The sequence below is a fragment of the Solea senegalensis genome, linkage group LG5 (assembly GCF_019176455.1).
Source record: "Solea senegalensis isolate Sse05_10M linkage group LG5, IFAPA_SoseM_1, whole genome shotgun sequence".
Lineage (NCBI taxonomy): Eukaryota > Metazoa > Chordata > Actinopteri > Pleuronectiformes > Soleidae > Solea > Solea senegalensis.
In genome coordinates, this window is record NC_058025.1 from 19,210,003 (window position 1) to 19,223,593 (window position 13,591).

General features: G+C 36.8%; 1 protein-coding gene across 1 annotated transcript; it reads right to left on the reverse strand.

Annotated features, from left to right (window-relative positions):
* Positions 1-718: 718 nt before the first annotated feature.
* On the reverse strand, positions 719-5,666 carry LOC122768988 (peptidyl-prolyl cis-trans isomerase C). The gene is made up of 6 exons (XM_044025233.1): positions 5,474-5,666; positions 4,498-4,611; positions 4,265-4,358; positions 2,750-2,817; positions 1,853-1,969; positions 719-1,721 (listed from the first exon to the last, which is right to left on the reverse strand). The coding sequence occupies exons 1-6, from the start codon at positions 5,576-5,578 to the stop codon at positions 1,593-1,595; spliced, it is 627 nt and encodes a 208-aa protein (XP_043881168.1). The 5' UTR covers positions 5,579-5,666; the 3' UTR covers positions 719-1,592.
* Between the last annotated feature and the right edge of the window lie 7,925 nt (positions 5,667-13,591).

Here is a 13,591-nt window from a genome sequence, read left to right on the forward strand (position 1 = left end):
AATTCATTATTTAGACAACATTGATTACACTTTGGACTTTTCTCTTGCTACCATATGTGCTGTATTTTTTTAATCGTATGCTGTGCATAGAGAATTTGGAAGAAGAGACTTTAAATCACACACAACAAATAGATATGTTAAAGTGTCTGAATAGTATGACACTTGCTACCAAGTTGTTGTGAAATGATATTTAAACATGGATCAAATGCATAGAAAGTGTGTTTTTGGCAATACAGGAGATGATTTGGCAACAACACTATGAGAAGCTACATATTTATTATGTAAGTGCAAGTTTCCATGATATTATGTTTGATTTCATAGCACCAATCATTTGTTAAAACGCATGTGAATTATTTAGCTACGTTTTATGAATGATGCTTAGTGGCACCATCCAAGTGTTCAAATATGTTCATATACAAAAACTGTCAGCATGAACCACAGTGCACTCGATATATTGAAGAATTGTCATCAATCAAATCTGACAACGTCCAGGTTTCCAGGTTTTATAATTTAGAAGGCGTCTCTGTGCCATCTTTTATGTATTTCACAAATAGAACCGTTGAATAGTTACAGCACTGATTTCATTCAGTGATAAAAAATAAAACCATGTTTTATGTAAATGTATTAAGTTTGTTTGTTTTTATAAAAAAGAAAACATATTTTCAATGTATGTGTACATGTAAAACTGCACATTTAAAACTGTAAATCTCATACCATATATTATTATTATTTTCCCTAGATTTCATCAGGAAATTTATAATAATAAAAGTCCCTCCCTTTGGACATTTGTTTGACAATTACTGTCACTGATAAATGTTTTGAATAATTTAAGTAAAATGTCATTTATGTCACCTCTCATAAATCAGAAATAACTTTTGGAGACTTTAACATGCTGCCATTGTAAGCATGTACTGTAGGGTTACAGCTACATTCACTAACATGCAAGTGAAAAACACATTAACCAGTATTGCATTCATTATTATTCAACATGTTCCCCTAACACTCGTAGGACAGTGTGTATAATTCTGTAAACACAAAAGTGTTATAATAAACAACAAAAGCAGTAACAGCAATACTTTTACACCGTTGATGCATAAGGAACTTTGACAAGTATGTTTCCATTGAAAGTTACTACTTGCATCTGGAAATGTATGACCTCAGTGGAAAAATGCAAAACACTATTATGGCCCATTTATACTCAAAATACACATACAAACGAAGCGTTCATTTGGTTGCATCGTATGTGGGGTAGTGACAGAGATAACGCTCAGGACGGACGAACAAAAACAGACGGAAATGTACGAATTAATTTTGTGATATCGTAATGCCCAGTATTCAAGGCTTTATGTTAGCTTGTTTAATGGTTACCCTGTTCCTAATACACAGTTGTTACACTGGTTACTTTTCTTATTTACAGACATTATGGAAATGACCAGAGGAGTGGGCCATATGTGTGTGTGTGTGTATGTGTTCGTGAGAATGGATGGTTGTGTATGGGAAGCTTGTGGAACTAGGAATTATTTCTGATCAAGCACCTGGATGTAATCATCCCATACTTTTTTGTCCTACATAGAAACGTGCATCAGCTTTCTTTACCATCCCTCCACCTCCACTACGAAGGGCTCTTTGACTGGGATCCTGCCACTGTTCACGATCACACACTCGGTGTACGGCAGATTCCTGTCGTTGGTGTCTTGCAGTTCAATGGTATGAACCACAGTCTAGTAGAGGAGACAGACAGAAAGGAGGCTCAGGAAAGCAACAATTGTTTTGCTTTTTTTGACATAGGCAATGTTGATGTGGTAGCTACACTTAAAGCAGCTTTATGTAAAGTGTATGAGGTCTGACCCACCATCCCCTCCAGAACTTTGCCAAACACCACATGTTTTCCATCCAGCCATGGTGCCTTGGCAGCCAGGATGAAGAACTGTGACCCGTTAGTGTCCGGCCCAGCATTAGCCATACTTACCTAGTAAAAACACAAGCACACACAGTTACTATAATTAACAAACGGAGGCAGTTGAAAGTCGACAGGTGGCGCTGGTTTATGAAATAACGTTGTTTTAGCAGCTCGCCTCAGGATGAGCTAGCGCGCTGCTAACGGCTAGCTCATGCTCACTGTGCGGCTTGGTAGCCTCTGATTTCAGAGGTTAAAGACAAATGTTTAACCTCTGAAATAGCAGTAGCACACACACGCTGTTGTTGTGATCATGTGGGCTCTACATGCATCCAACACGCAGAGCCCACGTGATCACAACAGGCGCTGCTGGATAGAAGTGCTGGAGCAGAATGGACTGTTGTATCGGGGCGCTTATATCAGAGATTTTAGAGCAGATATAACCCAATACTCGTTTTTTGGCTGATATCGGACCGAAATCTGATATCAATATCGGATCGGGACATCCCTAATAATGCAACCTCAATTAAATGTGGAATTTTATACAACTTTGGGAAAAACAGTGAAGGGAAAAACAGTCACTTAATCAGGAAGTGAGCCACAGCTGGTTCCCAGCTCCCAGATGTCAATCACATACAGTAATGCACTGTATGTGATTAAGGGTTACAAGCAGATTTTTACAATTATCACTAATATTGTAAATGATAATGATTTTGATGAAGATTTTGATCAAGCTAGGGATGACATTTAATTATGTTAAAGCATATTTTTACAACTATTGCAATATTTTCTTTTTTTTCTTTTGATATCCTCCTCTGTCTATTAGCAACACATTACAGTTTGTGTACTCACCCAGCTTGCTCCCAAGTGCTTCAGTTTAAAGTTTTCATCTGCAAAGGTTGTTCCATAAATGCTGTGACCTGGATGAAAAAATAACAGTTACTTTGTAGGAAAACTTTAAAAATGTCTTAAGTGTCTGAATCCTACGGCACATAACAAAAATACATGCACTCAAAGCAATATGGGTTTCAAGTGCAACCAGTGCAACTCCATACAAAAACAGATGAATGACAATGATATAATATAATATATACATATATGTGTACATATATATGTATATATGTATGTATAAATATATATATATATGTATATATATATATATATATATATATATATATATATATATATATATATATATATATATATATATATATACTCTACATATATAAAAAACACTGCACATTTCTAAATGGAGAAATACAGAAGTCTTGGCCCTGTGTTGTCTGCTTATACCTGCATGTCACATAGTCACATGATTAATTAGCATATGATGAGAGGAGAGATGACCAACCAGGGCAGGGATTTGGTGAAATATGTTATGGATTTTAAACGGACCATCAAACCACCATGGGATACCACAGTCTCACTAAAAGAGTAAGACTGGTAAGATATTTACAAATATTAAGCTCATGCTCATGTTGTCCTATAAAATGATTACCTCGATTACCTCATGAAAAAATGTCTTCACTGTGATGTCCTTACCACTAAGGACCACTACAACCTCCTTACAGTCCAGTAGAACCTCTCCACAAGCCTCCACTGACTGAAACCCCTGATGATGGGGTGAGACACCACAATAGCAACCCAGCCCAGATGATGTAGGGCAGGGGTGTCAAACATACGGCCCGGGGGCCAAAACCGGCCCGCCAGAGGGTCCATTCCGGCCCACACGAATTTCACAATACGATTACAATCTAAACGTAATGTCAAATACAATTTTTTTCACTTCCAGATACCTGTGACTAAATGTTTGTGCCTTTATAGATCCAGTGTGCTGTGTAAATAGTACATTTAGGCATGTTATTGTTGAAATTGCACTTATATTTCTCAAGAAATGTCATGTTTTGTAAAAATATCCTTCATCAAATGTAAAACAAACGAGAAAAAACAAAGGATTTCTTGTTGTTCATAGGTTATTATGCTATTACTTTACTATTTTTACTGGTCCGGCCCACTTGAGATCAAATTGTGCTGTATGTGGCCCCTTAACAAAAATGAGTTTGACACCCCTGATGTAGGGATTCAGGTGGGTTCAGAAATAGCAAACGTAGACTGCTGGATAGTGCTCCTGCTGAAGCCCCCCTTTCATTCTAAACTGTCCCATTATATAAAGGCAGGAAAAATGTCAGAATCATTGAAAGAAAGTAAAGGAAATTATCAATGAGTATCTGACACAATTGTCAGCTATTACTGACAAGAGCTTCCTCAGCTACCACTAGGACTTGTTAAGGATCTGGAAACTTCTTTAGATACAACTAATAATGTACTTTGTCTGTATATACAGTATTTTGGGTTGATTGTTCCTACCTCCACTTCCATCTCCAACAGTGAAGTCTCCGCCCTGGATCATGAAGTCTTTGATCACGCGGTGGAACTTGGTTCCTTTGTAGCCGTAACCTTTCTGTCAAGACACGCAACTGTAAGCGGTTGTGTTGTGTGTGCCTGTGAGGACATTGTGTTTGACTTAGTTTTCAAATGTCCTCACAACTACAGAAAATGAACTACATTTGTGTCAGTGTGTATTTATGTCATCTTCTTACCTCTCCAGTTGCCAGTGCAACAAAGTTACTAACAGTCAGCGGGATGACTTCTCCAAACAACCCTATGACGATCCGTCCCACCTCGTGACCCCCTACTGTGATGTCAAAAAACACCTGGACACACAGACATGCTGTTACTCACAGGTATGTTGTCATACTTAAAGAGCATGTGTCATGTAAACATATAGGGCCACACAAACAAATAAACAAAAGAGTGAGAAAAATGTGAGTTTAACATTATTAAAGTGTGGTTTTATGATGCACTGACATACAGTTGCAAATGACTGCAGTGTATGTGATCATTTCAGATTCAGTCTCATTCTGGGAATGAGGTCCCGTCCACCTACAGGTGGGTCTAAAAAGTGCAGAACTAACATTGTAGTTTCAAGCCTCGGACCAAGGCTTTATGTTACAAAAATAAGAATGAAGATATTTCTCAACTCAGGGGAAACTGAGTTTAAATACTACCACTATTCTAGTAATACAAAGCTAAATGCAAATTGGTGAAGTATTCCTTTAAGACCTGGTTCTGGGGTAAGGTTAGAATTGGGTTTAGGTTAGACACTTAGTTGTGATGGTTAAGGTTAGGGTAAGGAGCTCAGGAAGGCATTTGTGTCCACACAAAGATGGAAGTGCAAACAGGTTAAGTTTAAGTTTAGAAGAAAGAGAGAGAGAAAGAGAGAGAGAGAGAGAGAGAGAGAGTGCATTACGCTGTAACAGTCTCGTCTAAGTGCACACGTGTACAGCTGTGTCAGTGTGTGTGTGTAATCTCGAGGAGAGACACGTCGTCGTCGCTCTGTTTGCGGCAGGGCACACATGCACGCGTGCGCTCGTGCGGTTATTCCCAGGCTCCAGCTGAGCGCACACCGTGAAACACATACCGCTGGTGGAGGAGAGGAAAGGAGAGAGGAGGAGAGAGGAGGAGAGACGCAGTTTTCGATTAATGCGAATAAATGCGGAAAATCCCCTCACCCACCTTCTCAGTGACTTTCGGTCCTCTCCTTGAAGCCGCCGCGGACACTGAGTGCAGACAGGCGGCAGACAGGAGGAGCAGAGCAGGTGGGATCATCCGGAGCTCCATGTCTCAGAGAGCAGCGGTTCCTCACAGGAGGAACGGCGCGAGGAGGGAGAGGAATCTCAGCGAGCCACAGCTGCGAGGCTGGCCTGGAAGCGGCGCTGCAGACGCGGCTACGTCACAAGACCACTCCCCTCTGTGGGCTGGGTCTGGATCCAAGCCCTGCCTCCTTCTGAGAGGAGAGCAGAGGAGAGAGGTTCCTTTATTGAACCATTTCAATAAAAATCCACGTCACCTTCACTTCAGACTATACAAGACAAAAAGTAGAGAATAGGAAACATAGATAGGAGAAAAGGGGGAGGCAACAGGACACAAGCAGAAAGGTAACATGGTACAAAGAAAACAATGAGATAAAATCGAATCAAATTAATGCAACTTTCTCGTCTCCTCGTCTCTTCTGTGTCATGATTTCTGAGGAACTTTAGTGGCAGATGACTCACCGAGCACTTGGTCATGTCAACTTTAAATGATATGTCTTTGTTTTAACTCAAAGCATTTCAAGTGAAAAACACATGGGAAGGATTTGAGTATACATGACATGTGTGTTTATACACTGAGCCATGAAACATGGTTTATTTGAATGTCATCTCTGAGGGGGAAAAAGAAAGCTACAAAGAACATCATCATCATCAAGTCAATTAAAATTAAAAAAAAACATTAAAAAATAGAAGATTAATTAGAAGATTTTATGTTGTGATTGACAGATACTTTTGCCATCACAGTAATCATTAATCATGTGCATTAGATAGTTTTTAAATTAACAATAAACCGGATCATTAAAGTCCAGTATCAGAGCTGTGAAACCCTAAAAGAGCCTCTGCTCAGCTGCAGGAAATAAAGCTGAAGAGGAGAATATAAGTCCCTGCTGAATACATGTCTATAGAGATGAATTATAATAGTCAGCCTGCTGTGACCTTAACACACACACACACACACACACACGCGCAGTTATTGGTATCCTGTCAAAGCAGCCCGTCCATTCGTCTTTTCTTCCTGCCATCCACTGAATTAATTAAGCAGAAATGTAAACGTTTTAATTGAATGTCAAAGCGGGACCTTAACAACATGCTCCTATGTAAATGAGAGTGACACCACTTTAAACCTGTACATTTGTATATACCAAGGTTACAGTGTGTGTGTGTGTGTGTGTGTGTGCGCGCGTGCAAATGAACAGGGGAAATGCAAACGTTTTAATTGCATTTCTGTCAGGTGTTTGCTAACTAACCCTCATGGATTTAAACCAATAAGGTCTCATTTATCCCAGTGTGGACATGAACCTTTAAACCGCCTTTAATTTCACCTTTAAAACTGATTTTCGCCCCATAACAACAAGCTCACTCATACAAATCTATGAACTGTATGTTAATCTCACCATTAGACAGCATTTTTACAACCGTAAACTGAAGTTTGTGTTGTTTTACTTTATGAACCAAAGTCCATAGTAAAACTCGACAATTCTTCATCATAGCACACAGAAGATGTTGATCTGTTGCTGCCTCCATCAGTATGTTCAAATGTGTTATTTTGTGACTTTAGTATTTGAAATCTTTAGTTTGGATTGACATGAAGTGACATAAGTTTGTAAATCAAGGCAGTAGACTGACAGCTCCTTTGTCCCTGTGACATAGAAATGCAGATTTTTTCGATGGAACTTGGTGCTGAAAGTTGAGTGATTTTGACAAACTACAGTTTCCAGTTAGAAAATGTTGTCTAACGGCAAGATCAAGTATTTTATTTATTACATTGCATGTCATTTAGCAGACACCTTTATCCAAAGCGACTTGCAAGGGAATTGAGTACAACCTGCCAGTGGTGGAGTTGAACTTGTGACCATGATGTCTCTGCACACAGGGGTACCGGTCTAAACCACTGAGTCACTCCACCCCTATTTATGTACTATTTGTGCAGTATCTCCTTTTATTAAGTGAGTTTTTTCAGTGGCCACAGTCTGGTGTACCTGCCTGACAGAGTGTGTGCTTGCCTGTCTCAGGGTGGTTTTCAGCACAGCGAGAGCACACGGTGTAGTCAAATAACCTGAACTATCCCTTTAAAAATCTATGATGCTGCATGTATCCCTGATGTAGTGTTTGAATAATTCTGCTGACAACCAGATGAGTGGCACTGAAAACATGATCTCCCATTGACAAACAAAAATAATAAATAACAAGATAAGAGCGCACAATTGTTCTCCTGGAAATCCAAAGCTAACATTACAAAATACATAAATTATTATTATTATTATTTTTATTCAGATACTGTATATCTGTGTACATCAGTGACAAATTGATTTAGGACCAGGTTTTAAAATGTGTAATCTTCTCTTGTTCACACATTTGTTTTTATGTTTTAATGAACATTAATCACTGAGACAGGACTTGAATCTGATCAGAGGTAAATCTGTGTATTGGTGAAGAACAGTAGTAGTAAATCCCTGCATGGTTCTGTCAGCCTCCTGCTCTGCTGTGTTCTCACATGCAGGAATACACAGCTCTGCTAAATGAACTCTTGTTAATATTGTTTTTTTCTTTTCCTGCAGCCGTCTAAATAATTAGCTTTTGTTGTAGAAAATGATGAATTTGGGCAGTTAATTTATTGATCTGCCAGCTCCTCCAATGTACTCTGCTTTAGAAAGCCATTAATCAATGGATGAAAACACCTAATTCTTTCGGCTTTCTCCTCCTTTTTCTTTCTCTTTTGCCTTCTGTTTAGATGAAGAGGAAAAATCTGTACATTCAGAACACGTACGACCACCCAGAAATAATATTCTTCCCTCGGTTTTGAATAAATAAATAAAAAACTGCTTAAATGTCACATTTATAGTCATCATAAAAAAGGTGTCCCCCACTTTAACTTGTGTTGGAAAAGCCTTTTCCAGCTGGAAACTGAAGTTTGTAAACATTTTTATAGAGACATGTATTGCTGCCTCCTTTAAGTTTGTGTCTCTTAGGTTAATGTGAATAATTAGGAGGATTAAAGGATTGCTAACACCAAACTAAATCACAGATGTTCTCTAAGGACTTTGCTGTGGGATTATGACGTGACACAAATGTCCGTTTTCACAAAATCTGCCTAATAACGAGACAAAGAGACAAGCATATTCTCAAAATATCCTAAACTTGAGGTGGCAAAGAATTTGTGAGGTGAGCCTTTTGTTGAGTGGCTAAAATGTGTTTTTTTTGTTTTGTGTGCTCACATGTTTTCAGTGAGTATGAGGCTCTATGTCTCAATCTGGTTCTTGGTGCAGGAGATCCTGTGTCAGGGTCTCACACGACCACATTTTAAAAAATGCTGAACTACACACATCTTATTTTTTAACATCATGAAATCGCAAAAGCCCAAATGTATCATTTTTCTCAGAAAAAGGAAATTTCTTTAACTTTTTTAAATACTTTTTACACTGAAATGTCTCACTAATGTAAACAAATAAAACAGAGTTTTAATTGTAGAAAACAAAATAAGAAGAAGCTTTGATTCAAACTATCAACCATGTGTTTTCTCTACTGTCGCCTGTCAACCTTGTGCTTTAGCCAATCAGACGGCCTGTTGTTGCTCCACATTCCTCTGTGCTGAAAAAGTTGCTTTAAGCCGACAAGAGTTCATTTTCAGACACTTATGTTTGTGTTTTTGTTCCTTATCAATCCACCAGAGGTCCCAAAGATGACAAATGGGGCCTGTCAGGGCGACGCCAGTCATAACAACACATGCACACACACATGCACGCACATGCACACACACACACACACACTTGCGCGCGCACACACACACACACACACGCAGACACCCACACACACACTTTTCAGGTGTTTAGCTTATCCACAGCAGCTTACAATGACTGATGCACATACACATTTTGTATGATTAACGTGTGTGTGTGTGTGTGTGTGTGTGTGTGTGTAGCAGTGGGGTGGGAAAGCTTGGGGTCGTGGATAACAAGTCAGACACAGAAACACAATGAGTGCGGCTGTAATCTGTCTTCCACACACACACACACACACACACAGGTGTTTTTTACTCTGCAGAACAATTTTTTATTATTTAAAACAACACTTGCACCTAAAGTCTGAATAAACCACAGTGAAACTTTATCTTCAAAGACTGTTGAAATTTAGTGGCATATCCACTGTATGGCTGCTGTAGTGTCTAAATTATGTTGCCACCAGGTGGCAGTATGCACCTGGTTTGTTTGCAAGTTAAAAAACGAAGAAGAAACGTTTACTTTGCATTCAAAGCATGTCTTTATATGGACTGTCTTCTGGTTTAGGCTATCCAGGAAATAAGAATATATTGTATGGCCACTAGAGGGCAAAATTTAGCTTACTTCTCACTTGATTTATCGCGTTAGTTAAAAGTCTGACAGACATTTTACAGTATACAAACTCTGAATCTGTTCCAGCTGTCAGTGGTTCTCCTCTTGGATACATTAGTGGACACCAGGGTTAACAGACAGCTGCTTCCGTCAGCATTAGATGCCTGGTTGCAGGTGACGTCTGTGAATTTTTGCTTGCAAAGTCTTGGCACATGGCAGCGAGCAAAACTGTGAGATCGGGAGTTCAGATTCTTAAGGGTAACGTCATTACTGGTTGCCTCTTAAATGAATCAGAATCAATGACTCAATCATTTGCAAAACCTAAATATTATGGCTGGTTGCAGTACATGTTATAAGCCCTGCCCCCGCCATTATCGCAGATTAAACATAGCCAACACTTAAAAAAAAAATACAAGTACAACATTAGAACATACGCTTGTTATCCATTGTTTCATCAATGAAAAACGTATTTTTTAAGGAAATAGAGTTAGCCTAGTAAACCATCCATCCATCCATCCATCCACGGACGATGAGCCACTGGTGGAACGCAAATATCAGTGATATCAAATATCAAACTTGAAACCAATTTCACTGAAACGTCATTTTACTTCCGGTTAAAAGTCCAATCAGTGACAATCCTTGTTTGACAGCATGTACCTATGTCCAGTTTTCAGTTAATGTCATTGTGTTTTAGTTATTGTTGTGTTTCAGTTAATGTCATTGTGTTTTAGTTATTGTTGTGTTTCAGTTAATGTCATTGTGTTTTTTATTGTTGTGTTTCAGTTAATGTCATTGTGTTTTAGTTATTGTTGTGTTTCAGTTAATGTCATTGTGTTTTAGTTATTGTTGTGTTTCAGTTAATGTCATTGTGTTTTTAGTTATTGTTGTGTTTCAGTTGTGTTTCAATTCAATTATTGTTGTGTTTCAGTTAATGTCATTGTGTTTTAGTTATTGTTGTGTTTCAGTTAATGTCATTGTGTTTCATTATTGTGTTTCAGTTAATGTCATTGTGTTTTAGTTATTGTTGTGTTTCAGTTAATGTCATTGTGTTTCAATTATTGTTTCAGTTAATGTCATTTGTGTTTCAGTTAATGTTTATTATTGTTGTGTTTCAGTTAATGTCATTGTGTTTCAGTTATTGTTGTTTTTGTCATTGTGTTTCAGTTAATGTCATTGTGTTTTAGTTATTGTTGTGTTTCAGTTAATGTCATTGTTTTATGTTGTGTTTCAGTTAATTTCATTGTGTTTTAGTTATTGTTGTGTTTCAGTTAATGTCATTGTGTTTCAATTATTGTTGTGTTTCAGTTAATGTCATTGTGTTTTAGTTATTGTTGTGTTTCAGTTAATGTCATTGTGTTTCAGTTATTGTTGTTTCAGTTAATGTCATTGTGTTTCAGTTAATGTCATTGTGTTTCAATTATTGTTGTGTTTCAGTTAATGTCATTGTGTTTTAGTTATTGTTGGGTTTCAGTTAATGTCATTGTGTTTCAATTATTGTTGTGTTTCAGTTAATGTCATTTTGTTTTAGTTATTGTTGTGTTTCAGTTAATGTCATTGTGTTTCAATTATTGTTGTGTTTCAGTTAATGTCATTTTGTTTCAGTTATTGTTGTTTCAGTTAATGTCATTGTGTTTCAGTTAATGTCATTGTGTTTTAGTTATTGTTGTGTTTCAGTTAATGTCATTGTGTTTTAGTTATTGTTGTGTTTCAGTTAATGTCATTGTGTTTCAATTATTGTTGTGTTTCAGTTAATGTCATTGTGTTTTAGTTATTGTTGTGTTTCAGTTAATGTCATTGTGTTTCAATTATTGTTGCGTTTCAGTTAATGTCATTTTGTTTTAGTTATTGTTGTGTTTCAGTTAATGTCATTGTGTTTCAATTATTGTTGTGTTTCAGTTAATGTCATTGTGTTTCAGTTATTGTTGTTTCAGTTAATCATTGTGTTTCAGTTAATGTCATTGTGTTTTAGTTATTGTTGTGTTTCAGTTAATGTCATTGTGTTTTTAGTTATTGTTGTGTTTCAGTTAATGTCATTGTGTTTTAGTTATTGTTGTGTTTCAGTTAATGTCATTGTGTTTCAATTATTGTTGTGTTTCAGTTAATGTCATTGTGTTTTAGTTATTGTTGTGTTTCAGTTAATGTCATTGTGTTTCAATTATCAGTTAAATTTTGTTTTAGTTATTGTTGTGTTTCAGTTAATGTCATTGTGTTTCAATTATTGTTGTGTTTCAGTTAATGTCATTGTGTTTCAGTTATTGTTGTTTCAGTTAATGTCATTGTGTTTCAGTTAATGTCATTGTGTTTTAGTTATTGTTGTGTTTCAGTTAATGTCATAGTGTTTCAATTATTGTTGTGTTTCAGTTAATGTCATTTTGTTTTAGTTATTGTTGTGTTTCAGTTAATGTCATTGTGTTTCAGTTATTGTTGTTTCAGTTAATGTCATTGTGTTTCAGTTAATGTCATTGTGTTTTAGTTATTGTGTTTTGTGTTTTAGTTATTGTTGTGTTTCAGTTAATGTCATTGTGTTTTAGTTATTGTTGTGTTTCAGTTAATGTCATTGTGTTTTATTTATTGTTGTGTTTCAGTTAATGTCATTGTGTTTTATTTATTGTTGTGTTTCAGTTAATGTCATTGTGTTTTAGTTATTGTTGTGTTTCAGTTAATGTTGTATTTCAGTTAATGTCATTGTGTTTTAGTTAATGTTGTGTTTCAGTTAATGTCATTGTGTTTCAGTTATTCAGTTAATGTCATTGTGTTTCAGTTAATGTCATTGTGTTTTGTGTTTAATGTCATTGTGTTTTAGTTATTGTTGTGTTTCAGTTAATGTCATTGTGTTTTTAGTTATTGTTGTGTTTCAGTTAATGTCATTGTGTTTTATTTATTGTTGTGTTTCAGTTAATGTCATTGTGTTTTATTTATTGTTGTGTTTCAGTTAATGTCATTGTGTTTTAGTTATTGTTGTGTTTCAGTTAATGTTGTGTTTCAGTTTTAGTTAAGTTGTCATTGTGTTTTATTGTCATTGTGTTTTAGTTAATGTTGTGTTTCAGTTAATGTCATTGTGTTTTATTTATTGTTGTGTTTCAGTTAATGTCATTGTGTTTTAGTTAATATCATGTTGGTGATTTGCACTTCAGAACCACTGTAACCAACACATAAATAGTCTAGTTTAGTTTAAAGTTAATTTGTAAAACATTTGTAATTTTAAACATGTTATGTTTAAAATTGCAATGTTACATGATTTGTTTTTACATTTGTGTCTTTGAATACAGAAACAACAACACAGCTGAGTATGTTTACATGTTTGTCTGTCACTATAGCAAGAAAACAAGGAAACACAAACAGCTAAAAACTCAGTTGTTTTTGCTTGACATTTACACAAAGTTCAACACGTGACTCCTGTTCCTCTGAACACACTGTACTTAGTCTCAATAAACATCATTTGAATTATACTGAATTGAGTCTGGAAGAAAAGAAGGGGGCAACAAATTAGAGCGAGAAAAGAGAAACGAACAGTCAGCGAGAAATAAAAGAGGGAAAAGAGTTGGAGGATGGAGAAGAAAGGACAGAGAGAGAGAGAGAGAGAGAGAGGAGGAGAGTGGGAGGGAGGAGAGAGAGAGAGAGAGAGAGAGTGAGAGAGAGAGAGAGAGAGAGAGAGAGAGAAAGAGATGCTCAGCAGCAGCTTCGGTAGTTTTGGCGCTGGTGAAGCGCAGGAC

Coding starts and splice junctions, on each gene's coding strand:
- LOC122768988 (XM_044025233.1), bottom strand. CDS start 5,578: ATGGAGCTCCGGATGATCCCACCTGCTCTGCTCCTCCTGTCTGCCGCC. Junction 2,818..4,264: donor TGTTGGAGATGGAAGTGGAG/GTAGGAACAATC, acceptor TTTTTCATCCAG/GTCACAGCATTTATGGAACA. Junction 1,970..2,749: donor AGCACTTGGGAGCAAGCTGG/GTGAGTACACAA, acceptor TGTTTTTACTAG/GTAAGTATGGCTAATGCTGG.